Source organism: Aspergillus lentulus (assembly GCF_001445615.1).
Source record: "Aspergillus lentulus DNA, contig: Alt12, strain: IFM 54703, whole genome shotgun sequence".
NCBI lineage: Eukaryota > Fungi > Ascomycota > Eurotiomycetes > Eurotiales > Aspergillaceae > Aspergillus > Aspergillus lentulus.
This window is the reverse complement of record NW_028322115.1, coordinates 3,747,064-3,773,153: the sequence shown is the minus strand read 5'-3', so window position 1 is coordinate 3,773,153 and position 26,090 is coordinate 3,747,064. Positions and strand designations below refer to the sequence as shown.

Sequence of the window (26,090 nt, the reverse complement as noted above, 5' to 3'; positions counted from 1 at the left end):
TCGAAAAGTCCAATGCGGCGACAGCTCTCGCGTCAAGCAACCTCTCTCTAGATCAACCAACTCATAATACAAAACAATGCTGTGCGCAAGTAAGTCAAATTTATTCCATGTTTTGTTTTGCTTGATTGCATATAGTTAATCTTTGAACAGTTTCGGGAGAGGCACCGCAAGTGCCAGTCGTCTCGCCCAAGAGCGGTATGTCAAGGATCCAAGGATTTCCTGAGCTTCATTCGTCTAATAGCGCGTAGGCAGCGTCTTCGAAAGACGTCTCATCGAGGCATATATTGCCGAGAACGGAAAAGATCCAGTAAATGGAGAGGAACTCTCGGTCGACGAACTCATCGAAGTCAAAAGCCAGCGCGTTGTCCGACCCCGACCTCCCACCCTCACATCCATTCCCTCATTGCTCAGCGTGTTTCAAGAAGAATGGGATGCGCTGGCGCTCGAAACTTACACATTGCGTCAGACCCTTGCCCAGACGCGGCAGGAGCTGAGCGCAGCTCTCTATCAACACGATGCTGCTGTACGAGTCATTGCGAGGTTAACAAAGGAAAGAGACGAAGCTCGCGACGCTTTGTCCAAGGTGACTGTTAGCGCCGGTCGCGCTGGAGGTGAAGAAGCTATGCAGGTCGACTCAACCGGCTTACCAGATGCTGTTCTTGCGAGAATTGAAAGCACACAGGCATCGTACGTGACATGGCTATTTCAATTCGTCATTCTGTATTGCTAACCTCACCTAGGCTGTCCAAGACACGTCGCAAGCGACCTATTCCCGAAGGCTGGGCTACAAGCGACGCGCTTTCTACATATAAGCCCACTGAGACGTCCGAGCCTCTCTGCCAAGGCGGCAAGGCCCTAGCCGTTAACGCGGCCGGAGACATGGCTCTCGTAGGGGGTGCTGATGGCACTGTCGGTGTCTACTCCCTGTCCGAGAAACGTGTCGTTGGTAATCTGCAGACAAGCGGCCCGGTTACCAGTGCTGTATGGGCAGGTGACAAGGCAGTCATCGCGTCCTCTACGGGTGCCGTCCAGGTCTTTGAGAATGGCAAAGAACTGGCGAACTTTGCTTCTCATGCTGGTTCAGCAACAGCTCTTGCTCTGCATGCTACTGGCGACATAATCGGCTCTGTTGGCGTTGATAAGAGCTATGTGTTGTATGACCTGACAACTAACTCTGTCATCACTCAAATTTTCACAGACGCATGTAAGCAAGGGCTGATCTTTTCGTTTGCGACCTTTACTAATTTTTCCCCTTCTCCTTTAGCTCTTCATGCCGTCGCATTCCACCCTGATGGGCATCTCATCGCTGCTGGTGGCGCAGACGGTCAGATCAAGATTTTCGATGTTAAGTCTGGCGCCGCGGCCGCCAACTACGCCATGTCTGGCCCCGTCAACTGCCTTTACTTCTCCGAGAACGGCACGTTCCTTGCTGCAGTGTCAGACAACTCGACTGTTCTGTCCATCTGGGATCTCCGCAACTCGAAGGAGATCAAGGTTCTGGAGACGGGCAGCCAGATCGATTCTATCTGCTGGGATTACACTGGGCAATTCCTGCTCACTGGTGGCCCCAGCGGTGTGACTGTCCAGCAATACTCGAAGGCATCCAAAGAATGGTCGGAGCCTTTGCGCAGCGCCGTGCCAGCAGTAGCAGTGGCTTGGGGCTCTGCTGCCCAGAGCATTGTGGCATTGAACAGCGAAGGTGGAGTCACAGTTTTGACAGCACAGGAGTCATGATACCTTACAGAGAAGGAACCTCTTTTGTACTTCTAGCCAAATGTGTTTCCATTTTCCTCTTTTTCATTGTCCTCAATCACTCTAGGCTTAAAAGGTTTACAATCAGGATCGCTGCGTAAGGCAAGGAAATTCATGTTTGTTTCAACTCAGTCATAGCACTTTTGAACGATAATGACGCCGGTTAGCAAGTCTTGTCTGTTCCTCAACTACGATTCGCGCCAGCGTTTATAAATCTTTCCCCAGCTCATGGTACATTGCGCCAGTTTGTAAATTGTCTGCTTGCCAAATGCAAATTCCTTCGCCACTGCTTATAAATTTATGCATTGGGCGGCGGTATGACATCTCTCCACCACAGACTCGGAACCAGCTAGTCATGGCCTCCACCAACAATAACGGGAGCCCCTACCGACTTTGGATGCTCCAGCATCCCTAACCTTCCATGTTATACCCCTCTCGGTCCAACTCTTTCCATTCAATGACATTGACCTCACATCCTCGACATGAATGGTGATTCAGGCGTCCAGTTTGTGGCGGCGCGGCCAAGAAAGGTTTGTTCCATTGCATTCATGAACTTCACAGAGCGGGGCATTTCTTTACGATACCAACACAAACCCACCGGAACTTTTGAAGGCATTTCTAATGATTATTCTCAATAGCGTCCTCATAATCAGATGTCCGAACCATCACGAAGCCAGCATCAGTCTCGCTGGCGCTCAGACGCTGAACCGTCCTCGTCCCAAGGCCACAATTCTCCGCATAGCCGCCCACCGTTGCCACCGATGAGATATCCTGGAGATGGATATGATTTCCGTCGACCGATAATGTCTGATTCTCCTCAAAGAGAGGATGTAATAGATTTGACGAACGAGCCAGATTCTCCGGAAGACCAGAGAAGACCGCAGAATGGCGGCTCGCGAACAACACCACGACTACCACGATTTGGAAGAAACATAATGGCCGACGTGGTCGATCTTGAGGAACCAGAAGATATAGTTCGAGTAGATTCCCCAAGCAGTCCGGAAGTCCAGTTTGTCGGAGCTACAGTTCGCCAGCCAGAACCGGCGCCGGCACCTCCGCCTAGAAATCGGGGCTTCATAGGGGCGAATCTCTGGGATTTAATACGATTACAACGTGAAATGGTACCACGTCATCTCATGTCAAGAGAGGAAAGCTTCAGACAGGAAATTGCATGGAGAGCACGAGACCTTCACCGTCGTCCGCCCGACGAGGTGGATATGTTTTTGCTTGGTGCTGCGGAGGAAGCTATCGATCTTGAGGATGCCATGGATCTCGCGATAGTCGGGGATAGGTCCTTGAGAGTTGAGTATCCTACTTCTGGGTTGACTTCAGATAGAGGCTCCCGCCAGAGCTCGTACAAAGCGCCAAGTCCTCCCTCCGAAGGATTTACGAGAAGCGCTGGGGAGGACGATTTGGTCGTGTGCCCAAATTGTGATGAAGAACTCGGAATAGGGGATGAGACAAAACAACAGATATGGTTATCGAAACCTTGTGGACATGTTCGTGCGACCCTATCATATGTTGGGACCTGGCTGACGTTTTTCAAGGTATACTGTGGCGAATGTGCCAGGAATCGTGCTGTTTCCAAGGCTAAGAAGACTCCCCAGAGAACCAAACCATTCTCTAAATGTCAGGTCATTGATTGCGGTAAACCTGTCAGTGCACCGAAATCAATGTTCCAGATATACCTTTGATCACCGGTATTCTGCATATGTTCAACGATGATCTGTGGTGTATTCCGGCGGAGTTAAAGCGTTCTTTTTCGGTTTCCCTATTTTGATACCCCATTGCATGTGTACTGTGGGCGCGAGGGCATTTGCGATTTTCTCCTCCCTTGAGGGACTTTTTCTGGATAGTCGAGGCATGAGGCATATCATTTATTCATTCTACCTCAGTAGATAAAGGTCCATAGCAGCGGTTCATGCAACCTGCTGTTAATCTGACATTCAAAGGTATCTAATTTGTACATACCGTGCAATGACCCCTAATTGAAAGGCCTTGGGGTCGTCAAGGAAAAACAGGACCAGAACAGAAATAACCCATGATATACATTATACACAGAAAAGGCTGGAAAATGGAGCCTCAACACCAGTCTGAACACCCCCAACACTGCTTCATACCATCTTGAGATCTCCGTGGTACGGGGACCAGATGCCTCTTACACTCTCGTTGATACTGGTGACGGGTTTTTTGGTGCGCTTGAGCTTCTCGCCGCTGGCTTCCTTGAGCAGATTCGCCTTCTTCAGGATTTGTTCAGGTTCCATATTCCGAACGCATATCGCTTTCTCTCGTCCGTTGATATAGTGACCTTTAATTACCGGGTGTTTGTGCGGCCGTGGTGATACTCGGATTTCGATCTGAGGATTGGCTTTGGCGAAGGAGGGTAGAGAGTGTTTCAGGAAAGCGCTGCATGACAGAACAAGTTAATTCAATTCATTGATAGAGTCAGAAGAATAACTGGACTTACACCATGCCTCTCGAGCTACCAGCCCAGTCGCAGTAGTGGAAATCCAAACGTTTGCATTGTAGAATGAAGGCGCCCACGCCATTCTGTATTCCCAGCACGTCAGTCACTGAAAGGAGGCAATCATTGTTTGGCAACTAGCTTGAATCATACCCTGGCCTTGGCTACCGTTCTAATGCCTTGTACAGGCATTTTGTGATGTATTGTATGATCGCTGTCGGTGTCTAACAAGTCATCTAGGAACAGTTCGGTGACTTTTCAAGACCGCAAGCAAGGTGGTTCCCCATTGGCTGGCGGCAATCCCGCTTAGCGCGTCTGGCGCTTCTGCAGTCCCGTGGTTCCAGCCAACTAATGGGAAACGCGAAACTCTCAACAACCTGGCCGCGAGAATCTGAGTCCGAGGGAACCTACCTGAACTATTAACTATCGTTTCCCCTCATGACTTTAGATCACATCGAGAAGTTGTCGCTAGCTTGAAATAAAATCTTTGAGGGGTCAAAATGACGGACAAACTCCCCCCTCCCCTCCTGGCGCTCTTCCAGCCTCGTCCACCATTACGTTACGTTCCTCCCATTGATCGCGCACCCGAAGATGTCAAGAAGAGTAGCATCGGCGGTGTTGCAGATTTCCTTGGGGAACTTAAGAAATACGGCGAGGAAGTTCCTTACAATGCCACAGAGAGCTGGCTGCAACGCAAGTGGCGTCAGAAGCTCGAGATAAAGGAGAGGCTGAATAGGCAGTTGACTGAAGGCCTTCAAACCTGTAAGAGCCTCGACGATTGATTGAACGTTCGCTCATTAGTGCTAACCATCTGCATAGATGATCCTTCGAATGATCCTCAAGCTCGGGGCGATCCCTTCAGAACTCTGTTTGTTGCTCGACTGAGCTACGACGTGAAGGAGTCCGACCTAGAACGAGAGTTCGGTAGATTTGGGCCAATTGAAAGAGTGAGATTATTTGTCGTCGAGGTGTCTTTCAAAGCTAACTTCTGTTAGATCCGCATTGTAAAAGACACAGTCACGCCGAAGGGCTCCAAGAAGCCACACAGGGGCTATGCTTTCATCGTGTACGAGCGTGAAAAGGACATGAAAGGTACTACTGCTACTCACATTTATAGGGAAACCTTTGAGACTTCTCTTGACCCCAAAAGTTTGGACTCCTTGCTGACCTGATCATCCTTGTCCCGACTCAGCTGCCTACAAAGAGACAGATGGAATTCGAATCAAGGATCGACGTGTCTTGGTAGACGTGGAACGTGGCCGCACAGTCAAAGGCTGGAAGCCTCGCCGCTTCGGCGGAGGCTTGGGAGGACGTGGCTATACTAAGGCTTTGCCCTCCCGTCCCACCGGACCTGGATCTTTCGGTGCGCCTTCTGGCCCTGGAGGATTTGGTGGTGGATTCCGGGGCGGATATGGAGGTAGAGGTTTTCGAGGAGGGTATCGCGGCGGCGATCGCTTTGGACCTCGTGGCGGGATTGGTTATCAGGGCGGACGCAACGGCTTCGGTGGACAGGCTCCACCAAACGCTCCCTCCGGTCCCGGTGGTGGCCGGAATGCTGGCTTTGGAGGCGGCTATGCTGGTGGTGGAAAGTATGAGAGAGATGCCCGGGCCCCAGGTGTAACTGGCAGCAACCGCGAGCCTGTCAGGCCCAGAGAGGGCTACTCAGAGCGAGACCGGCGTGATCATGATCGTGAGCGGGAAGGTGACCGTCACAGAGACCGTGATCGGGATCGCTACCGTGACCGTGATCGCGACCGCGAACGTGACAGATATGGTGGCCGGGAAGATTATGGCCGCAAGAGACATCACGAAGACGATTCCTATGAGGATCCTCGCGCTAAAAGGAGGTACTGAACCTCCCTTGCTGGATTAAGTTCCCCATCCAGGCGTCAGCATGGTTTGCTGGTGGGTATCTATGCTTGATCTTTCCTTTCTTCCCTTGTCCTCTTTGATGCAATGGGTAAGGCAAGGTCACTTCAGAAGTCAACAGCGACATTTACGACCACGGAAGCATTAATAACTCGCACAGTCAAACCGATGTGCCACCTTTTTCTGCTTGTCACCAGGCATCTTCATCAGCTGAAGGCTTCACTTGTTACTATTTCCTTTGCGAAGGGTCAAGGTTTGGAGGCACGATTCGTGATGGCCCCTTTTCCTCCTTACGATCTCGTGGTCTCGCCTCTGTTCTGCTTGTTTTCCATCTTGTTTTGTTGTGTCGGCCCTTTTAAGGTCTCTGTTACTCTGCACGGGTAAGTATGTATTTTAGGTAGCCGTCATTTTCCTAGGTGCAATTTGGTTGGGATCCGGGGATGCTCAGGTAAGAGACGCAGGTAAGGCATATTTAACGGCCATGTCGATGCCAGAATCCTCGTATGCAAGTAAGAATCGGTAATCTATCTCCATAAATTCATGCTTGTCACCATGTAGCTTTCTGCTCTGAATGGAAGATGTCCTGCAAAATTGCTTTTCCGGTGGTAATCTATGTCCACCGTACGCTCATCCAACAACATCTAGGATGAATTCATGATCTTCGAGGAATATAAAAAGAGAAACAACGAAAGAACGCCTATGCCCAACTCCAATCAATGCCCAGGAAATTTTTGGGGTAAAAGAAGAAAAGGAACGGTCTTGGACATGAATTACTGTCCATCAACCTCCATGCCCTCATCCTTCTCGAGGATCTTAACGTCACCGGTACTCCGAGTCCATTGCGCCTTTAGATCGACTTTGAATTCGGCAGTAGCGACACCGAACATCTTCAGCAACGTTGTCTGCCGCGAGTCCAGAACTTCTCCCTCTTTGCAGACAGGGTAGCCCTCTTGCCCATCAGTCAGCTCGAGCATGACCTTGCCCTTCACTAGACGAGTAGGAACTCCCAGTTTGCGCAGCTCCGGCTCGATCGTGTGGCTGACCGGCTCGTCTTCGGACGCAGGGATCTCACCACCACGGGAGTAGACCAGGCCATTGGGGATGCTGAATGAGCGGGTGCTGACGGTGCCAGCACGGGCAAAGTCGAGGGGGCGGAAGGCGTCAAAGTAGCTGAGGACGGACTCGGGATCGCGGGAGGTGAAGAGAAGACCGACGGCACCTGTCAGGTAGGAAGAGAGCTTGTGCAGGTTGGGTGCGGCCTCGGTCTCGGGGTTGTGGCCAAGGGCAACGGCCATGACTTTAGTTTTGCCAAAGAAGAGACTATTTGGACTGTTAGCGATTGAAGTGCGATAATGTTTCCGCTGCCATATTGCACATTGTGAAAGGGTATATCTCGCGGGGCTGGTCCTGAAAATCAGGTAGACTCACCGACTATCGGCAAATTCGGTGCGCACATCCTTCAAATAAGTGTTGCGCATGTTATCGACGGAGAAAACGAATAGGTGATCATAATTTTCGACACATTCGCGGATATTGGCATAAAGTCGTCTGGTCTGTTCCTTGTGGGACTTCTTGGTGACCTTCGACTCGTGGACAATTCTGGCACGCTTTGAACGAGGCATTGCGAAATATTATAGATTTTGAATTTCTGAAAGTGATTATACCGTTGCGAGTCTCTGTATGCCTTGAAAGATGCGGAAATATACAGACTCGGAAAATTGACTCAGAGCAGAAAGATACGATTATTTTTTTCTTCTCTGATAACAGGCGGATTAATGTTGATGCGGGGCTTATCCGGGTACGCTAAGCCGTATAAGGAATTTAGCTGATGATGTTGGGGCTTCAACTTCCGTTTCCAAGGTCATCATCGTCATTAATTATCCATGGGCCAGATTCATTTCTCGTTCATTGGAGATGGACTCATAATGATAAACGACAGCTGGGCTGAAGAACTGAGTTGAGACATCTTTGACAATGCTTGACTTCATGGACTACATCCAATTGGCATTCGCCGAGGCGACCAACTGGAACCGCGACAACTCATATTCGTCCCTGACAGCCACAGCGCAATGTACGTGCATTTGCCTCATATTAAAGCTTAGATAGTTATGATCTCGATTTGACTGCATACAGCGTTACTCGATTTCTCGACTCCGGAGCGGCTGCGCGTCCATCTTTCGTCCCTAGCCACTCCTCACTTCGCGACCAGTTATACCCTCGGCACAGTTGGATTGATCGATGGCTCCGTATCGTACCTCTACAGCACCGTGCCTTTAAACAATACTCCCAGCCGGAGCGCCCTTATTCCACTGCGTAAACTAGCGCGCGGTTATCGCCAAGTTCAGCCTCCAGTTGCCCCGGTGGAAGGTTGGGGGTGGCAGTCACTCCTTGATGGACTCGGATCCTCTGAGTCCAAACCCTCCGGCAATGGCGATAGTCAACTTTCGCTCGGGCGGAAGGCGACTCTGCTCAATGCAACTTTGCATCTTCCTCCCCCGACAACCCTGAATGCCTTGTTCTTGCGCCGAATCTCACCAACCATGCAGCTGTCATTGGCAGTCTGCTCGACCCGGGGACCTCCTCTATCAAACTCTGCGCCGCAAGCTTCTCTCCTAGGTCAACTTTCCCACGACACGGGCAAGTATAGCAATGAATATCTGTTCAGCACGGACAATTCGTTGTTCGGCTGGCGGGGGCTGTGGAATTTCGGCCCAGACCCGCGCCATACCAAGGAGAACGCATCACCACGGTTATCACTACTATCGGCCGGCGCAGAAGCATATTACTCCCCCGTCTCTTCGCTCATCGGCATGTCAACTGGGTTACGGTTCAGCACCCTACCAGCAGCCACCGAGATGCCGTCATCAGCGTCATCCACGTCTAGCACAACCACGACCTCAAACCACGGCACCCCAATCTCCACCTTCCCATACACCCTCACCCTGGTCCTAACACCACTCACCGGCTCCCTATCAACCACCTACTCCCTACGCGCCTCGCCCAACCTAGCCTTCAGCTCCCGCTTCGGCTTCAACGTCTACAGCTGGGAAAGCGAAATGGTCGCCGGCTGCGAACTATGGCGGAAGAGGAAATCCCCGCACCCGCCAATCGATGACGATGGCCTTGAATGGGCCAGGCGAAAGATGCGCATGGCCGATCCCTCTGCCTTTCCTCCTGTGGATCCCCCCACTGCTCATAATGAAAACCAGGAAAATGAATCAGTGTTGAAGATCCGCGTCGATCAGTCCTGGAATGTGCGGTTGCTGTGGGAGGGCCGCGTGAAGGAGCTTCTAGTTAGTGCGGGTGTGGGGTTAGGTCCTAGTTCATTCTCTTCGTCTTCGTGGGCTGCGAATTCGACTGCAGCGGGGGGTGGGCAGTCTGTTGGCGGAGGTGTTTCTGGGAAATCGTATTGGCATGGTGTTGGGGTGTCAGTTTCGTATTCGTCGTGAGACCAAAATATCCTATGATCTGTATATGATCTGCATCGTTCTTTGTATATAGCGCTTTCTACTACGTCCTAAATATGAATTAGGATAGAATTCATCCATGAATTTACGAATGTTAAGAGGATTGAACCAGCTGTATCGCATACTCCACTTTATTTACATTCAATTTTTTACTTTAACGTTGAGATATATAGCTTGAACTTCACCCGCTGAATGGGCGAACCTAAGCAAGCATATATAAGTCCCCAGAGGGCCGCTTAAGAGCCCGATTGCGATTCATGATCTGTATTCCTGCCGGTACTACAGTGGCAGCAGGATTTGGGGAGGGAGGTTTTCTCGTATGTCGGCTTACAGACGGGCGTTAACAATGTCGACGACTATATCACATCATTAGTCTATAACTTCGACACTCAATTGGGTAGAAAGGAGTCCTTACAGGCAGGCTTCAAGCTGGCACCGCCAACCAGGAAACCGTCGACATCGGGCTGCTTGGCCAGCTCGCGGCAGTTCTTCTCGCTGACGGAGCCACCGTAGATAATGCGGACGTTCTCAGAGGCGTCGGCGGAGACGTCGTCGCTGAGCCACTTGCGGATGGCGGCGTGGACCTCCTGGGCCTGCTCGGTGGTAGCGACCTTGCCGGTGCCAATGGCCCTGCAGTGTGTTGTTAGCGTTTAGTTGTGAATTGATGTATGGGTGAGCGACTAACCAGACGGGCTCGTAGGCAATGACGACCTTCTGCCACTGCTCCTTGGAGAGCTCCTTGGCGACAGCAGTAAGCTGCCTTCTAACGACGTCGATGGTCTTGCCAGCCTCGCGCTCCTATGTAGTGTTAGTCTACTGGATACGTGGGGAATAGAACCGAGCGAATAGAATAACTTACCTCCAGGGTCTCACCAATGCAAAGGATGACGCTCAGGCCACCATCAATGGCAGCCTTGGTCTTGCGAGCAATGAACTAATCAGAGAAGTTAGCCATTCCATTCCCAATCCGGCAAATAAGGTTCCAGCGAGTAACGTACCTCGTCAGTCTCCTTAAGGATGACACGACGCTCGCTGTGTCCGATAATAGCCCAGTCAATCTTAGCATCCTTCAGCTGCTCAACGCTGATTTCGCCGGTGAAAGCACCGTTGGGCTTGTCGAAGACGTTCTGGGCGGCAACGCCAATCTTGGAGTCGGCAGTTTGGCGGGCAAGGAGGAGGTAGAGGGCAGAGGGGGAGATGACGACCTCGACGGAAGGGTCGAGCTTGGCCTCATTGAGGTTCTTAATAATGGAGGTGATGGTGTCAGTGACACCGTTCCTATCATTGCGCCGAGAATGTCAGTAGCTGTGCAGTTGCAGGTTGGGATGGTGAAGCTGCGAGGGGAATTGCGGGGCATTGGGTTAGAGCTCATACATCTTGAAGTTACCACCGACGAAGAATTGGCGAGGCATTTTGGCTGAGTGTATAGAGAAATGAAAGAAATGGGAAAATATGCGGAGGATATGAATCTTAACAGTATGGAGAGATGGGTATGAGGGAAGAAAAGCAGGAAGTCACTAGCCTGGAGTAACCGACGGTTTATTATGGAGTTTATGACGAAGGAAGACGAAGAGAAAACGGGAGACAGCGGGGCTTGGTGCCTTACCGAACTGGCAGAAACAGAGAGGGGCTTATCGATAACACTTGTACTGCGTCACTTGGTCCACTCCCCCCGGTGAGGTTGATGAGCTGTCCTGCTGCGTGTACATATGAGATGATTCTTCAATTGGCTCCTCTAATACGAAAAGGATGTCCAGGGAGTTATCTGCAGAGTGTAGACTATTCAAAACTATTGTTCTGTATAATTGCATGTACCTAATTATCAATAGACAAGATATACTAGTAACGCCCATGTTCCCAGTGGTATCCCTGTTGACCGATTGACCGAAACCCCGAAAGTGTACATTACAGCATGGGAGACAGAAAGGGGAGAAAACTAAACTAAATTCCAATCGAAATGGGTAAGGAAAAGGTTAAGGAACCTAAACAAAGGCCCAGGGAATTTCATAGGTAATATCGACGCTGAAAGAGACCTGTTTCTCGAAGCGGCAGGTGTCGGTCCAAATAACGGGCTTCTTCGAGTTTCTCGTCCAACATCCGGGCCTGATGCTCGACCAGCTTCTCTCGCCGTTCCACTCTCGCTTCCCGGTCATCCAGGATTCGCGTTCTGATGTCATTCCTCTCACGGCCCTTAAGCAGTTTCTCACCGAGGTGTACTAGGTCGAGGTCGGCCGAGTTTGCGGGTGCTTGCACAATCTTGGGCCGGCTCCGGGGCTGTTGCTGGGCGGCACCCTCTTTCAATTGAGGCTTCACAGTTCGCTTGCTTGATTGCTTGCTATTTGCTGGGATCACCTCGACATAGCCGACTGGGTATTTGCTGCTGTTGAGCTTCGAGTCTGAAGCAGGCTTGGTCGGCTTCTTGCGGTAATGAGTCCTGTAAGCGACCTCAGGCCGATTTTGCCTTGATGCGGAGTTCTGGCGATGATGAAGGCTTCCGCGCCATGATTTCGTTTTTTTTGGCGCTTCGTCAATGATGTCCTCGGAGCCTTCGGTAGCTGAGCTTGCGTCCTCAAAGTCAAACAGCTCCGAATCGTCATCTCCTAGGCTGCTCGACTCAGGAGGCCACTCTACTTCGGGCCCGACATGCAGACTTGACGACCGGGGTGTATATGTTTTATTCGCGCTGGTTTGATTATGAATCTCTGGCCTCATGAAGGGCTGAGCTGCATGATGATTGTGTTGGGGCCCAAGACCCCGATCATGGCTCTGAGGATGCGCATCAGGAGCGACTGGGATGACACGGATACCTGGATTTTGTGGCTGAAATTGAGGATTGTTGCCTGGATGAGGTACCCCATGATGATGTACCTCTGGTTGTTGGTGCATTCCTGACCATTGCGTCTGTTGATGTTGCTGCTGCCTTGCTGTATCAGCGTGACCCTGAGCAGGGAAATGTGGTTGCTGGTACGCATGCTGAGGATGTTGCTGCGCTTGATTCATATTTGCTGGCATCTGTGCATGGTTGATAGCCGGCTGATTCCATTGGCCATTTATCTCGACAACCCTCGGTATACGCACATCTTCTGCCATGAAGTTGTTGGGATTGACAGTGTGCTCCTCTCTTGGCTTGGAATGGGTATGGACATCGGCCGGTTCGGCTGTCACCGGCCCTCTCACAATCACCACATCCATCGAGAGCGTTTCAAAATCACCCCGACGAGCACCCTTGCCTTTGACCGGCTTGTAATCCTCCTTGATGTACGCGCAGGTCCATTCAAACCGAGGGTCACTGCGGCTGTGCTCATTGATTAACTGGTCCACATGGGTTCGTTTCAATTTTGATAGTGCTTGATATTGCTCAACAGCAGTAGACTTCTTTGCTCTCTTCTGCACCAACTGAAACAGATCTGCCTGGCTCAGGTTCATCCTTGTTTTCTCGACTTGGTTCCAAGTGGACTTTTGGCCGGGTGCTGCCTCGGCCTTGAAGAAGGTGTACCCAATGTAATAGTATGGAGAACGCGTGTGTTCTCTGATGGGTTCGGAGTGACCTGTTTGTTGGTAGCTTTGGGCAGACCTTTGGGGGTCCACATGAAGCTGAGCCATTTGGTCCACCAGATATGCAGGATCTATCTGGCCAGGAACACGGTGCTGAATGATGCGAGGGTCCTCGTGCGGATGAGCCGGTGGGTGATGAAGAGGAGGGACAGGCGGGCCCATATTTTGATTGGCGATCACCATGGTCTGCAGAAGAGTACTTTCGGTACCAGCACCAAGACGAGAGTACAGTCAGAGGTAAGGGAACAGTCTCCAGACTAATACAACATATAGGAGTCAAACAAGGACTACCAGAGTTGAGGGCACTTAATGGCATATACAGATGATGATGAGACCATAAACATCAAGGCCACTGGAAAGGACACAGAGACATCTTTAAGCTCCAGGCAGAAGGAAGTAGGACCTGGAGGGGCTCTGTCGGCCTTTTCAATGCAAAAAGGCGGCTGCTGAGTGACCACTCAGGTTTCATGGTGTGAAGTATCCATGCACTTCTGCCTTGCCATTTGCTCTGCACTCTCTTCACACGCGACAGAAAAATTTTTCGAACCTGGAGGGGATGAACTCATGGGCAAGTTTCCCGGTCAGTTGGATGATTCGTCGATGAGAACGAAATAATGACCAGAGGTGTCGCAGAGCTGCATCTCAGGCACAGAAACACGAGTGTAATGGGGCGCAGGACGCGCCCGGGCAAGTCTACTGCGAAGGTCTGGCCTGGTTGCTGAGGCTGTTCCTCCTGGTCGTGGAGGCCTCAGCCGCAAAGCAGTGGCTGTGCAGGAGACATACTACAGTAGAATCAGTGGCCAATCGAGGACATTCGTCAATGTTGACATAGATCAGAGAGTAAGCAAAGCATCAATTTGACTGACCGGAATACGATGTTGGGGATGTAGATGATTCCTGCGACTGTGGATGATGATGCCCTTACTACCGTGGAGCTGGCGCGCTGCATCACCGCCGGTCTCCAAAATGATGAGTTGCTTTTTTCCACGAGGCTCTGCTGGGATTGCAGCCTAGTCTGCCTTGCAACCTCACCTACCTCCAGTGTTGGATTTTGTTTTGATGACGGTGCCTTCGTTCTATGACTGGTGGATGGGAACATGCAAGTAGGGAGGATTGAGCACTCTCTGTGCCGCTCGATCCTGCAGCTAAGAGACGCTCAAAGCAGGCACCATCGCGCCTTTGTGCAGTCATTCTCATCAGCCATCCACATTGCGTAGTGTCATGTTTTAAGCCAACTAGTTACTGTATCCTTGCCTTTTGGCTTGCAGTAGTAATCAGTGACACCCATGCAAGTCCCACAGGCCACATGTCAAGTGGATATGCTCCTTTGTTTCTGCAGTGTTGTTGACTCGCTTGAAGAGACTGAATACCTGCAGTGCAAGTCATCCATGATTGCAGTGGCTTGAAAGAAGTTTTTTTTTGGCCCCATCTTGATTGATAATATCGCTCATAGTCATCAGTCATTGAATATTTATGTGGATGGCTTTTGGCCTCTGGTTATGTTGCCGTGGCGTGCAGTATTTACCCTTTTTTTGCCCTGACAGACTGAGACACGCCTCGTCATCCTGTCAGTTGATTATATTTAAACTGGATTGTAATACTGTAATTTCACTAGCAGCAATGCTGGCCTTAAATCAGTAGTAATTTGACGTCTTGTGTGGGGTCTCCTTGCGCAATATATCCTGGCAGGGACACTACTCGTAGGGCTTAAAATTGGGAAAATGGATGGGAGCGAAGAGGACTCTGTATTTGTCCTCCTTGTTAATCCTAACACTTAAACAATTTTTGACTAAAATAAAGCTCCCGGTTCACGGATGATCTCTTTGACGTTGTCTGCCTTGGTTACGGAACCGGATGCCCTTCGGAGGTCAACAAAGATAGAGTTAGAATAGCTTCCTGGCAGGTGTCCGATTGTAATAGCATGAATGATGCCCTTTGTCATGTAATATCTAAACTGAAACGCTCCCTTGTCATTCTAATCTTAAGATCTTTATGAGTCGGAGACCGCAACAAGAGGGCACCCTCTTCTGTTACCAGTAGAGAGCTGAAGAGTGTCCAAACAGCCCTTTCAAATTGTGAGAGGACAATGACTTCGATATGAGAGGCATCTCCATATCCGCAATCTCTTTGTCTAGAACTCAGCGAGTATTCAACTTGAAACCCTTTGTTGACACTGCTTATTTCGTTATTCAGGTTAATGTCTTTATCAACCACCACACTGAAGTATTGCCCTTTGTCACTGAACAATGGACCAAGCTCCGGCTCATGATAACTTCATCAACCTTCTATTTTTGGACTGCAGCATGACGATCTGAAAGCAATCTATGGAGGTAGAGATGCCTTTTCCAGGGTATATAGCATACGCATTTCCCGCGTATGACAGTGGGAAGATTCCAGAAAACAACACTCTAACGCTTTCTATTTATACAACCTTGTCAGCTTTTGCATATGCTAGGATGTCAGATTCAAACAACACCCCAAAAGAAGCTGCTGCAGGTAGTTCAGGGCCCAGATTCGACAGCTACACCCCACGCGGCGTCACCCCACGGGGAGATACACTTTCATACGCCAAGAACAGTCCAGTCTTCAATCCCGATGACTCTGGCACGGATGGAACAAATGGGACGAATGGAACGAATGGAACGAATGGCACGAATGCAAACAATGCGACAAATCCGACTGTTGCCCCAAATGATACAGCTGGGGGGGACACGACTGACTCGGATGGTGTTGGTGCTACGGCCAATTTGGGCATAGACCCTCAGAGAATGCCTGCTGATACCCGCCGGTTCGACAAGATTATTCCCCTTCTCATTCAGCCAGAGAGTGCGGTTTCAGAAAGATTCCCACTTCTTCATCGAGTGATTGCGGGCCGACTGAAGACAAGCCTGGATCTGAGGGGAGGACGACAGGTCTCCCGGTGTTCTCACAAGTACGGCCTAGGCGCGGTCGCTCTGAACCAGACCAAGAAACACAGACCTGACAGCCATACCTTCCAAACGAAGGTTGCCAGGTCCATAGAACGATCAAGGGGTGGGCGCGCAACTGTCAACGCACGACTCCAGGGTATGTGCCACAAGCTTCGTCGGAAGGTGAGACTATCTGGTTGCATTGGTTCTGGAGGTATGTCCACCTTTTTTTTTCTCTTGGTGTTGAGTCGTCTTTGGCTGGTAGCTAATGACCTGATATAGGCTTCGGCACCGTGTTCCTTGCCCACAAAAACACTCCTCACAGACAGGCTAACTTTGCCATCAAGGTTAACGATCATAACACCATTGCGGCCATGGGTGATGGGTCACATGTAGCCGAAATGATGTTCTTTGAAGAGGGTGGAAAAGTTCGTTATATACCGTGTGAAGCAATGATCATGCTCTTATTGACTCGCAGCCCAAGGTTTCCAACCCTACACTCTGTCTATACTGAGAAGGACAAGGTCGCGATTGTCATGTCCGCTTGTATCGATTACGATACACTCCAACTCTCAAAGGGAATGAAAGAGACGGACCAAGTCTGGGCCATTGAAGGGGGCCATCTCCGCACTCGTGAAAAGGAGCCAAGATTGAATGAGCTTCAGGCCTGCAAGGTGTCGACGCAGCTCTTGGAAGCAATCGCTTACCTCCGTGATATGAACATCACGTATGACGACGTGTCCTATCGCAATTACCTCGTGGGCGAGAATCTCGACGTAAGTGAATTTCAGAACTTCAGTTCCGTTGAAGATGCAAGGCTTGCTTTTCTTCTGTTACTTTTGTTTTTCCCTCCCCAAATTCGTCTCCGATCTCCCTAGTTGACCATCAGGGCCTGGCTAACAGTCTTTTCTTGAGTACAGACACAACTGATCGACTTTGGAATAATGGGCTTTGGGCTGGATGATCGTGACTTCCTGGAAAACTCCCACACCTACGTCTTTTGGCAAGAGTATCTACTGCCTCCAGAGGTTGCAATCGAATTGCTGAAGCCACAATGGCGCGTCCATGTCAGAAACACAACACGTGGAATCGCACAAGTCAAATGCAGAAACGATACGCGTCAAACCGCACTCTGGAATTATGCTGTTGAGGTGTTTTGTTTGCTGCACGGATACGCACCCTGGGAGGATCCGGAATGGGACGATGAGATTAGGACAGTTGGCGAGTTTGCTTGTAGGCTTATCGATGGCCGTTGGCAGGAGCCTCCCGAACTATACGACGAAGGACCCCGTTGGGACGCAGCTTATGCCAGACGGAAGCGAATGATTAACGAGGAATTGGCTGTCCGGGAGGATTTGTCGCAGGACTGCGTGGACGCGCTGCGGACGATGCTCCAAAGGGACCCAAAGCAGCGACCAAGACTCAGCGAGCTGATTTCGTTTCCTTGGTTCGGCCAATGGGCTTATCACGGTGACAAATTGTTCAGGCGACCAGATATACCTCGCGAGTATTTCGTCTAGCGAAGTTGGAGGTGCATTTCACCAGACCCCGCATAGAATGCGTGATAGACTTCCCTTCCTCGACGAAAAGTATACAGGCAAGCGTTTCATTTCAGCGGTGATGTATGACTGCGACGAAGTTGTTTCCTCCCAGCTAATTTTAGTTTTTCCTCATAGAGATCCATGACTTGATTACCAACAGATCATTTTCAACCTAGTGTGCGAGCCGTACTGTAAGTAGATTTCTGGATGCTGACAAAACCCACAGGACCTCTGATAAAAGGAATTATTGACATTCGTAACTCATTAAGGATATCCCCAGTACCTCATCTAGCAATAGAACATATTCCTAAGTGGAAGATCGGTATAGGCGTAAGGGAGGAATTTGGTCGAGTGTCGTATCGTTACCGCCGAAGGCTGTCCAGCCTGGCCTGAAGATCGTCATCGCTGGTAGTCCCACCACCGGCTCCAACCGCTTGGGCAACTCTGGTCTCGCCAACCGCTGCCTTCTGGATATCTGACGGCGTTTCACCCAGCTGTGGTAGAAATGTCAATAAAGTGCAAGAATGAGAACTAGCCCGCTGGATGGACCTACCGCCTGGCTGAGGTCAACACCAATTTCATCCAGAACTTCCTTCACGATGTCTTCGCCTTCCTCTTCCTCTCCTTCTAGACCTGTAGCCTCGTCTATGGCATCGTCCATCATTTCTTGCCGTTGGTCCATGATATCATTCTCTCGTTCAAACTCCATCGCAATCCGTTGAAGCGCAGGGAGGTTCATCTGGCGATTCATGCTTCCTAGAAGCATCGTGGCTCCTTTCATAGATTGCATCATCTGTTCATTGCTTCGAACAGTCTGTATGTCACTGTCAGCTCACTGATCCGCCAGCTCTCTAACAGCTGCCGTACCTGAATCCGGAGGGAAATGGCCTGTAACTGCGTCCGCATCTGATAGAATTTCTGGATGTACCTGATCGCAAGTGACAAATTAATCAAGAGATACAGTGAAGGGAAAAATAGACCGGTGTTATGCTATACATACCTCCTCGTCCGAACCAGATCCTTTGCTTGGATCTTGCAGGCTCCAATTTGGCCATTCTTGGCGCTCTTTTTAATGTCTTGAATCAGCTTCTTCTCCTGGTTTTCCAACTTGACACGTTCCCGGTCTAGTTCTCGCTGCGTCCGGTCGAGCGCTCTTTGATGCTTGCGCAGACGCTCCGCTGGCGTCATGCGCTTCCCGAATGCCCACTCGACGATCTAGAAGAGGCCTGTAAGTGGGGAAACAAGAGGTAGTGTGGTGTACCACGTACATTCATGATGAGCACGACAAGTCTATGTAGCGTTTGAAGAGAGTGTCCAAAGTAAACAAGCCCCTTCACAAACGGCAATTGTTATGCGCAGCAGTATATTTATCAGATGGAAGCCTGCGGTGAATGTGATGCGGTGACATCAACCCACCTAAGCAGAGGCTTGACGGGGTAACGAGCAATAATACGCGGCCATTATTGATTACTGCAGGAGGGGGTCACATGCTGCCGCCAGCCCATTTCGGGCCTAGTCCAGCGCCTGCCGTCATGAAATTTCCCGGTGGAACCATCACTATCACCTAAACCCGGTTCTGCCAAACACCCTTCCATTCTGTTATTCTCGAAGTCGATGCAACGCACACGATATTCGTCATGAGTCAGGAGTATTTCCCCGGCAAGAGCGCATCGGCCGGAGAGGGATCCTCTCGGCATCCTCCCAAGGATGTTCCCTCGGAGAACAACCCTTTTTATCCACGACCCCCACCTACGTACATGACCGTTGGGAATGGGTCGACGTCTGAGAGCGCCACGGCTCTCATGGCTTCGTTGAATGCTGATTCGGGCTATGGAGGGAGTATCGCGAGTGGAAGTGTGATGGATGGTGATGAAGGGGCCGGGTGGCGAGCGGATATGATGGTTGATAAACCGACGCCGGTGCCTACGCCTCCCGGCGTCGGTAATTGGAATCCAGCTGGTTCGTGGTTCTGTTCATGTTGGAATAATAAGGGGTAATGGAATTGGAGCATTGTTGCTGACGTGTGGTTGATACAGCCGAGCATGAAAAGCAGGTTATTGCCAGCCATGTTCATCAACTACTCTAGTATGTGCGGACAAATTAGCTGCAACTCGTTTTGAGAGGCTGACAAGTCTTCTTTCCAGTAACTCGAATCGGACGAAACTCGGGCGTGCGATTTCCCGGACGATTGAAACGTTGAAGGAGCTTCAGGATATGAACCGCCAATGGCCAGCACACTATCCATCTGTACAGAGCGCTCCGGGTAGCCCCGGCTCGGATTCGCAGAGACCCGGTCTACGACAGAGTCAGTCATATTTCGAAAGTGAACACAATCAATCGGAGCCTTTCCCCCGGCCGGGACAAATGCGACGCGCAGCCACGATGTCAGGAAGCGATGACTTGGCGGAGTCGAGTGCCGCGGCCGAGCGCCGACCTTCACCGGAACCAAGATTGATGAGCCCACAGATTGCGCAGGAATTCTCGATTTTGAAGTTGGATCTGAAGCTCGGTGCTCTGTCACAGGCCGAGTTGGTACATTCGCTGGAGAAGGCCTCGATTGCATCACTTTTGGACGGAAAAATCAGTCAGAGCATCAAACACCTTCTTTCTCTACGGGACAGAATCGAAGACACATCAAGCAAGGTGCTAATCACGGGAGACTTGAATGCCGGCAAATCCACTTTCTGTAACGCTTTGCTGCGTCGCAAGGTGCTTCCCGAAGATCAGCAACCCTGCACTAGCATTTTCTGCGAGGTTCTCGATGCGCGAGAGAACAGTGGAGTCGAGGAGGTACATGCGGTACACAAGAACAAGCAATACAATCGTAACGATGAAAGTACCTACGATGTGTACACTCTCCTGGAGCTGGAAAACATCGTTATCGACAACTCCAAGTACATGCAATGCAAGGTCTATGTGAAGGACGTCCGAACGATTGATGAATCTCTCCTCAATAATGGGGTGGTGGATATCGCTTTAATCGATGCACCTGGCCTCAACTCAGACTCGTTAAAGACGACAGCCGTTTTCGCCCGGCAGGAGGAAATTGATGTGGTTGTGTTTGTGGTATCGGCCGCCAACCACTTTACTCTTTCCGCCAAAGAGTTCATCTTGAATGCTGCTCATGAGAAGGCTTACATCTTCATTGTTGTCAATGGGTTTGATCAGATTCGTGATAAGCAACGTTGCGAACGCATGATCCTGGATCAGATTGGCAAGCTCAGTCCTCGTACGTATAAGGAAGCCGCTGAGCTGGTTCATTTTGTTTCCAGTAATGCCGTCCCAGTTGCGCCTCCCATCCAAATGGAGCAATCTGGTGGTGGCAGTGGTGGAGGTTCTGATCCTCATGGAGATGACGATGACGACCAGCCTGACGATAAAGGGAAGGGCAAAGGAAAGGAGAGGGAGAAAATTCGAGATTTTGAGAATCTGGAGAGCTCTCTCAGACGATTCGTCCTGGAGAAGCGTGCTCGTTCCAAGCTGGCGCCTGCGAGAACATATCTTCTCAACCTACTTGCGGATATTAATTCATTAGCAGCTGTTAATCGTGACATCGCTCAGTCGGAACTCAAGCGTGTTACAGACGAGCTCGCTGAGCTTGAACCAGCCTATGAAAATGGCAAGAAGAAACAGGTCGAGCTCGGTGAAGAAGTTGAAAAGTGTATTGACGGCTCGTGCGAGGATGTCTACAACCATACACGTTCAACATTAACGGACACCATCTCGCGAGTGTCCGAGGCAGACCTAGGTGTTGAGTACCCTGGTCTGTTCTCTGCGTTCCAGTATGCTGAAGATCTCAAATTGGCAATGCTGGAGCAGATCGCTACATCCGTCGCCGATTGCGAGGACTACGCGCGGGCAAAGACCGTTCAAGGAGTGGGATTCATTCAGAACATTGGTCTGCTGCATGTTGGAGAGGACAAGTTCGCTCCATTGAACTTCCGTGCTGATGCAATGTTCCGCCGTGGTCGTCGCCACACGCTAGCTAGACAGGTCGACACTGAGGTGGAGATCTGGGACTTCTTTGATATTTCCGGTTTGTGGGAACGGCAGGAGAAGATGGCTGGCACCGGAATTGCCATGACTGCCGTGACAGTCCTCGGTGGTCGAGCCTTCGGAGGCAGCTGGGTAGATAGCATGCTCAGTGCCGCCAAAATCCTTGGGCCTAACAACTTGCGGCGTCTCCTCCTACCTGGTATCGTCGCTGCTGGTAAGTTTCCTGTCGTCTTCAATTCTGCTATACGCGATCTCAAGCTAACTTTCAACAGCCGTCTTGACCACTGCTTACATGCTTTCGTCAATCCCGCATACACTTCCCCCTCGTCTCTCGCGCAAGCTTGCCGCTACTCTGTCCGAAATGGACTACGTACACTCCAATGCCAGTCGTATCTCGACTGAGGTTCGCCGCATCCTCCGTATACCCGCCGGCAATCTGCAGACCAGCCTCGCTCAAGGCATTGAGGACCTCGGAAGACGTAAGCTGGAGGTCAGCAAGACGAAACACGAGAGCGAGGTCGCGAGCAAATACTTCTCAAACCTCTTCCGTGATAGTGGAGAGAATCGACGGTCCGTTGAGGATATTGATCTTGACGCCCCCTTGCCTGGAGGCCTGGCCACCGTTCAAGGGTGAGGCTTGTCTGTACAAACATTATGACGCTACATGAATCCCGCCCTTCTTTTCCCCTGTTTGACTTATGTCATTGCGTTTTCTCCTTCCCTTCTCATACATCTTCCGCTTGTTCAATGTCCTGTACAGTCTTTCCTTGTCCACACCCAATTCTCTGAGGTTCTGAAAGAGTTCATCCTTCGCTATACAGTCTCTATGACTGATCAATAGCGTAGCGACCGCTCTTCACTCCGCCTTTGCTTACTAGATATCCCCCACGGCGTACCTTGAGCCCTTTGTTTGTTATAAAATGTACCTGCTTTTACCTCTAATTTGAGAATCCTTACCCATCTCTTGTAACAATGGCGACTCCGCATTCCTCTTTGTTCGCTGCAGACAGGTAGTATTAGCCATATGCCGAATATCTGTGAGGATGTATATGGCTTATGACTAAAATACTCTTGCCTAATGTACATGTCAAGGCAGCTTTGAGCTTCAGAATGATATATATCCCCTATTATTTAGGCCAATAAAGTTTATGGCATCAAATCATGAGAGGAAAATATACGCACGCCGTTGACGCTATTGGTGTATATCTTAATGTCCCGAAGCTCGAGTGAACAAAAGACGCCATTATACCATGCAATGCACCGGACAAACCAAAAGAAAATTGACACCAAAAGCAATGCAAAGCTCTTATAAAATCAGATCAGTTCATGAACCTCATTTACAACTCATCCTCCGAATCCTTAACCGCGTTCCTCGTCCTTCGACCAGTTCCCCAGCCAACATCCTCCAATTCCCTGACCTCACCGACAATCACGCCCTGATCGGGAGATTTCTTCTTGGACAGTTTGCCAGCGTGACTAAAAAGCTCTTCGCGCATTTTGACAGCATCGGGATCCTCGTAGTTCAGCTGCGTCATTGCAGGCTCCTCATTCTCTTCATCCTCGACGCGACGTTGAGATTCCGAGGGCTCGAATCGCCCGCCTGTAAGGAACGAGTTGAAGCCCTCTGTGTTGATGCTTTCCACGGCACTGCCGCATCCGTCTTCGTTGAGTGTGTCGATTGAGCTGGCGCGAGAGAAGACACCCTGTGCGGAGGAGTGGGATGGTGCTCGTCCGAGGAGCGGTTTCCGGCGCCTTCGGCGGAGGCTATCGCTTTCTTGGTCTGCTGTATCGGATTTTGAGCGAGAGTTTGCTGCTCGTGCTTGCTTGAGAAATCCGCTTACGGCGAGTTCGATTGCGGATTGTGCGGGGGTTGTGCCATGGTCTGATGCTTTTCGCTTGTTTGAAGGCGAGGCTGTGTTTGTTGGTCCGGTTACTTTAGTAGGTGAGACTGATGCTGACTGTGATGGTCGTTTGTATGGAAGTGGTGGCTTCACTGATTCATCTTCGCTACCGAGTTTGGACGGCTTCTCGACAGGAGTGCTCTTGGTGGGCCCGTTCTCACCAAGTCTCTTTGATTCCGTAGTATGGGAGTCTGGCTGCGCAGTCCTGTTGGGCTTATCGAAGGACTTGGACAGCTGTTTCTGCTCCGTGCGAGAGCCGGCTCGCACTTCCAAGCTCTTTTCAGGTTGCGACAACCTCTGTATAATATATGGTTCGAATGCCTTTCTCTGTGCTGATCGGATGGAGGACCAGAGCCAATCTATGGTGACAGCTGGGATTTTCCACTCGGAAGTGTGTCGCAGCTTTTCGTTATTCATTGAGCGCGAGTCATTACATACCAGAACAGACGCTTTCGGCGTTAGGTACTCGTCATATGTAGCACCTACATAGTAAGTATCTATTTAAGCCGATACAAATTCTAGTGGCTCACCAATTAAGTCGATCAGCTTTGATAAATGCAACAGGTCGATGCGAGAAAACCCGGTCGAGCAGATCTTCATCCCATGGAATCCTAACTCCGTCAGTAGACGTTTCAAGACGTTCAAATGTTATACCAACCTGGAATTGGAAATACAGGTAAGGGAGTACATGCGATATAAGATTCGGGTGGCACTAGGGCTTTCGCCTCTAGGCATCTCTCCAGCCACATGTCGGTCACCACATCACACTCGAACGCCAGATCATCCGTGGAGGGGATCTCAGACCTTGGCGTCTTATACGACACTATAGTGTAGAGTCCATGCCCTCTCTTAGGTATCTCTGGGCGCGAAAACTCGCTTAAAGAGCTCACGAGCTGAGCTCCATTGTATGAAAGGTGGTGACGCAGGACACTAGTCTTGGGACAGTCAGATCAGAACAAGGAGAGACGCTAGCGGTACAAACCTGCTTGGGAGAAAACCCATATATGAAGAAAAAACAGCCATCCAGGAAACCATTGTTGCTAGCGGGTCTCACTTCAGAAGTGTCTTGACGAGATCCTTGGGCCTCTGCAAACGTGGTCTCGCTAGCGAAGGATTTAGCTTCCTGTACAACGGATGCTTTTCTCGTGATTTTCGAGAATGGGACGTCTTCATTCTTCGGCTGGCTGTTCGTTGACCTTCTCAGCTCGTTGTTCTCGAATCCCGCACCCACGATAGCACCCCAAATCCCTTCGTTCTGGTCAACGAGCTTTGTGCTTGCGATCCTGCGCAGCTTCCTAGGTCGAGGATTAGATGAACTCTCGGCTTCTACAGCTTTCTCTTTGGCGGGCGGTACTGTGCGATTCCATGCGCCCACACCCTGTTGTTCTTGCAGTAGAAGAGGGTGGTATAGAGTTTCCTCAAGAACCATGCCACGCTCGATGCTGTCAGTGAACCACTTCATCGTTACGACTTTGATGTTCCACTGTGTTGCAAATTTGTACTTTTGGCCCTCTGTATTGCGCGCGATGAGATGGGTCACACTCTTCGTAAGGTCTTTCCTAAAGTCGGCGCCATGCGCGACAGCAGTATCCTGAATGTAATTTCGATACGCCACTAACAATGACCGTTAGTCTTATCAGCAGATGGGAGCACCGGAACGAATTTCATACTATCCTCAAAGCCTGTTATGCAGATAGCCAATCCCATGAAGGTTGGTAGTCTATACTGCTGTTCTAACGCCCGAATATCGGTGTCTTCACCCTGCATCCATGACTGCCGTACTGCCTCAACCCATTCCGGTCTGAGAACAACGACATCACTCCGCTCCCGTGCGACGAACTTATACTTCGCGGTATTGATCTCGCCGACAAGCAAATGTGTGACATCGGATGTGAGGTCGAACTTGTGAGCTGCTCCCATCTGACTGGCAATTGTGGCCAGCTCAGTCTAAAGGGTCCCGACAGTCAGTGATTGTCGGTATTGCCAAGTGGACAAAATGAACACGGAATTGCGCATACCCGTTGTTCTGGCAGAATAGAGGTAAAGCAGAGGACCACCCCCGCAAGAGGGCGTTCCTTGTCTGAAGCGATATTAGCAGTGCCACCGTCGCGAACACTGATGTGAGTGTGTGCTTACTGGAAGTCGAGTTCTGTGCCATGCTTCATGATTGGCAAAGCAGGATTGCAAGGCCTGTTGGGCTTTGGAGATGGACCGAGACTTACAAACTCCGCAATATTGATTCGCGCGCGTCGGGAAATGCGTTTATCACGTGACATATCGCCCTGATGTTGCGCGACTTTCGGATTACCAAGGTCGGATATATAGTCTATTATTAAGGCTGATTAAATCAAAATGGCTTCAATGGATTGACCAGATGATTTTGAGCTGCTTCTCGGGTTTTGAACAATCATGTGGAGGGTCCTGCAAACTAGTATGACTTGCGTCATTGGTCGAGTACGGAGTATACATCTCATTGTCCTACGCGTGTATAAGGGCGACTCAAGTAGGAGTGCAATCTCCAATGACGCTGTCGCATCAAGGAATAGTTTCAATATTCAACAGCACCAGACTACCTCATAACAGTAGTGGAGAATTGGTCTTTTGGGGGAGACATTGCAGAGGTGGAAAACTGATGC

General features: G+C 50.3%; 12 protein-coding genes across 12 annotated transcripts; 6 read left to right on the top strand and 6 right to left on the bottom strand.

Annotated features, from left to right (window-relative positions):
• Window positions 1-76: 76 nt before the first annotated feature.
• Window positions 77-1,734, top strand: ALT_7160 (pre-mRNA-processing factor 19 family protein; the record flags this gene model as incomplete). Its single annotated transcript, XM_033557305.2, has 5 exons — window positions 77-89; window positions 151-195; window positions 249-687; window positions 741-1,204; window positions 1,265-1,734. 5 exons carry the CDS (start codon window positions 77-79, stop codon window positions 1,732-1,734), a joined length of 1,431 nt encoding a protein of 476 aa, XP_033413196.2.
• Window positions 1,735-2,687: 953 nt separating this feature from the next.
• Window positions 2,688-3,187, top strand: ALT_7159 (putative RING finger domain protein; the record flags this gene model as incomplete). The annotated part of the gene is made up of 2 exons (XM_089600193.1): window positions 2,688-3,032; window positions 3,089-3,187. The coding sequence occupies 2 exons, from the start codon at window positions 2,688-2,690 to the stop codon at window positions 3,185-3,187; spliced, it is 444 nt and encodes a 147-aa protein (XP_089455655.1).
• Window positions 3,188-3,866: 679 nt separating this feature from the next.
• ALT_7158 (mitochondrial 54S ribosomal protein mL43) lies at window positions 3,867-4,408 on the bottom strand (the record flags this gene model as incomplete). The annotated part of the gene is made up of 3 exons (XM_033557307.2): window positions 3,867-4,158; window positions 4,220-4,302; window positions 4,370-4,408. The coding sequence occupies 3 exons, from the start codon at window positions 4,406-4,408 to the stop codon at window positions 3,867-3,869; spliced, it is 414 nt and encodes a 137-aa protein (XP_033413198.2).
• A 308-nt stretch (window positions 4,409-4,716) lies between these two features.
• On the top strand, window positions 4,717-6,070 carry ALT_7157 (U1 small nuclear ribonucleoprotein 70 kDa; the record flags this gene model as incomplete). Its single annotated transcript, XM_033557308.2, has 4 exons — window positions 4,717-4,978; window positions 5,036-5,163; window positions 5,212-5,308; window positions 5,409-6,070. The coding sequence occupies 4 exons, from the start codon at window positions 4,717-4,719 to the stop codon at window positions 6,068-6,070; spliced, it is 1,149 nt and encodes a 382-aa protein (XP_033413199.2).
• A 785-nt stretch (window positions 6,071-6,855) lies between these two features.
• On the bottom strand, window positions 6,856-7,707 carry ALT_7156 (ribosome assembly factor MRT4; the record flags this gene model as incomplete). The annotated part of the gene is made up of 2 exons (XM_033557309.2): window positions 6,856-7,405; window positions 7,514-7,707. The coding sequence occupies 2 exons, from the start codon at window positions 7,705-7,707 to the stop codon at window positions 6,856-6,858; spliced, it is 744 nt and encodes a 247-aa protein (XP_033413200.2).
• A 352-nt stretch (window positions 7,708-8,059) lies between these two features.
• On the top strand, window positions 8,060-9,534 carry ALT_7155 (mitochondrial distribution and morphology protein 10; the record flags this gene model as incomplete). Its single annotated transcript, XM_033557310.1, has 2 exons — window positions 8,060-8,156; window positions 8,219-9,534. 2 exons carry the CDS (start codon window positions 8,060-8,062, stop codon window positions 9,532-9,534), a joined length of 1,413 nt encoding a protein of 470 aa, XP_033413201.1.
• A 345-nt stretch (window positions 9,535-9,879) lies between these two features.
• Window positions 9,880-10,964, bottom strand: ALT_7154 (triose-phosphate isomerase TPI1; the record flags this gene model as incomplete). The annotated part of the gene is made up of 6 exons (XM_033557311.2): window positions 9,880-9,908; window positions 9,968-10,182; window positions 10,238-10,350; window positions 10,412-10,486; window positions 10,551-10,830; window positions 10,927-10,964. The coding sequence occupies 6 exons, from the start codon at window positions 10,962-10,964 to the stop codon at window positions 9,880-9,882; spliced, it is 750 nt and encodes a 249-aa protein (XP_033413202.1).
• A 592-nt stretch (window positions 10,965-11,556) lies between these two features.
• ALT_7153 (uncharacterized protein) lies at window positions 11,557-13,290 on the bottom strand (the record flags this gene model as incomplete). The annotated part of the gene is made up of 1 exon (XM_033557312.2): window positions 11,557-13,290. One exon carries the CDS (start codon window positions 13,288-13,290, stop codon window positions 11,557-11,559), a length of 1,734 nt encoding a protein of 577 aa, XP_033413203.2.
• A 2,273-nt stretch (window positions 13,291-15,563) lies between these two features.
• ALT_7152 (Protein kinase domain-containing protein) lies at window positions 15,564-17,536 on the top strand (the record flags this gene model as incomplete). The annotated part of the gene is made up of 3 exons (XM_033557313.2): window positions 15,564-16,230; window positions 16,299-16,792; window positions 16,937-17,536. 3 exons carry the CDS (start codon window positions 15,564-15,566, stop codon window positions 17,534-17,536), a joined length of 1,761 nt encoding a protein of 586 aa, XP_033413204.2.
• Window positions 17,537-17,919: 383 nt separating this feature from the next.
• Window positions 17,920-18,831, bottom strand: ALT_7151 (ESCRT-III subunit protein DID4; the record flags this gene model as incomplete). The annotated part of the gene is made up of 5 exons (XM_033557314.2): window positions 17,920-18,051; window positions 18,111-18,371; window positions 18,425-18,485; window positions 18,558-18,772; window positions 18,826-18,831. 5 exons carry the CDS (start codon window positions 18,829-18,831, stop codon window positions 17,920-17,922), a joined length of 675 nt encoding a protein of 224 aa, XP_033413205.2.
• A 363-nt stretch (window positions 18,832-19,194) lies between these two features.
• ALT_7150 (mitofusin) lies at window positions 19,195-22,187 on the top strand (the record flags this gene model as incomplete). The annotated part of the gene is made up of 4 exons (XM_033557315.2): window positions 19,195-19,516; window positions 19,594-19,642; window positions 19,702-21,767; window positions 21,826-22,187. The coding sequence occupies 4 exons, from the start codon at window positions 19,195-19,197 to the stop codon at window positions 22,185-22,187; spliced, it is 2,799 nt and encodes a 932-aa protein (XP_033413206.2).
• Window positions 22,188-22,890: 703 nt separating this feature from the next.
• On the bottom strand, window positions 22,891-25,612 carry ALT_7149 (S-M checkpoint control protein rad4; the record flags this gene model as incomplete). The annotated part of the gene is made up of 7 exons (XM_033557316.2): window positions 22,891-23,936; window positions 23,985-24,065; window positions 24,113-24,389; window positions 24,437-25,068; window positions 25,125-25,401; window positions 25,473-25,534; window positions 25,591-25,612. 7 exons carry the CDS (start codon window positions 25,610-25,612, stop codon window positions 22,891-22,893), a joined length of 2,397 nt encoding a protein of 798 aa, XP_033413207.2.
• Window positions 25,613-26,090: the final 478 nt, after the last annotated feature.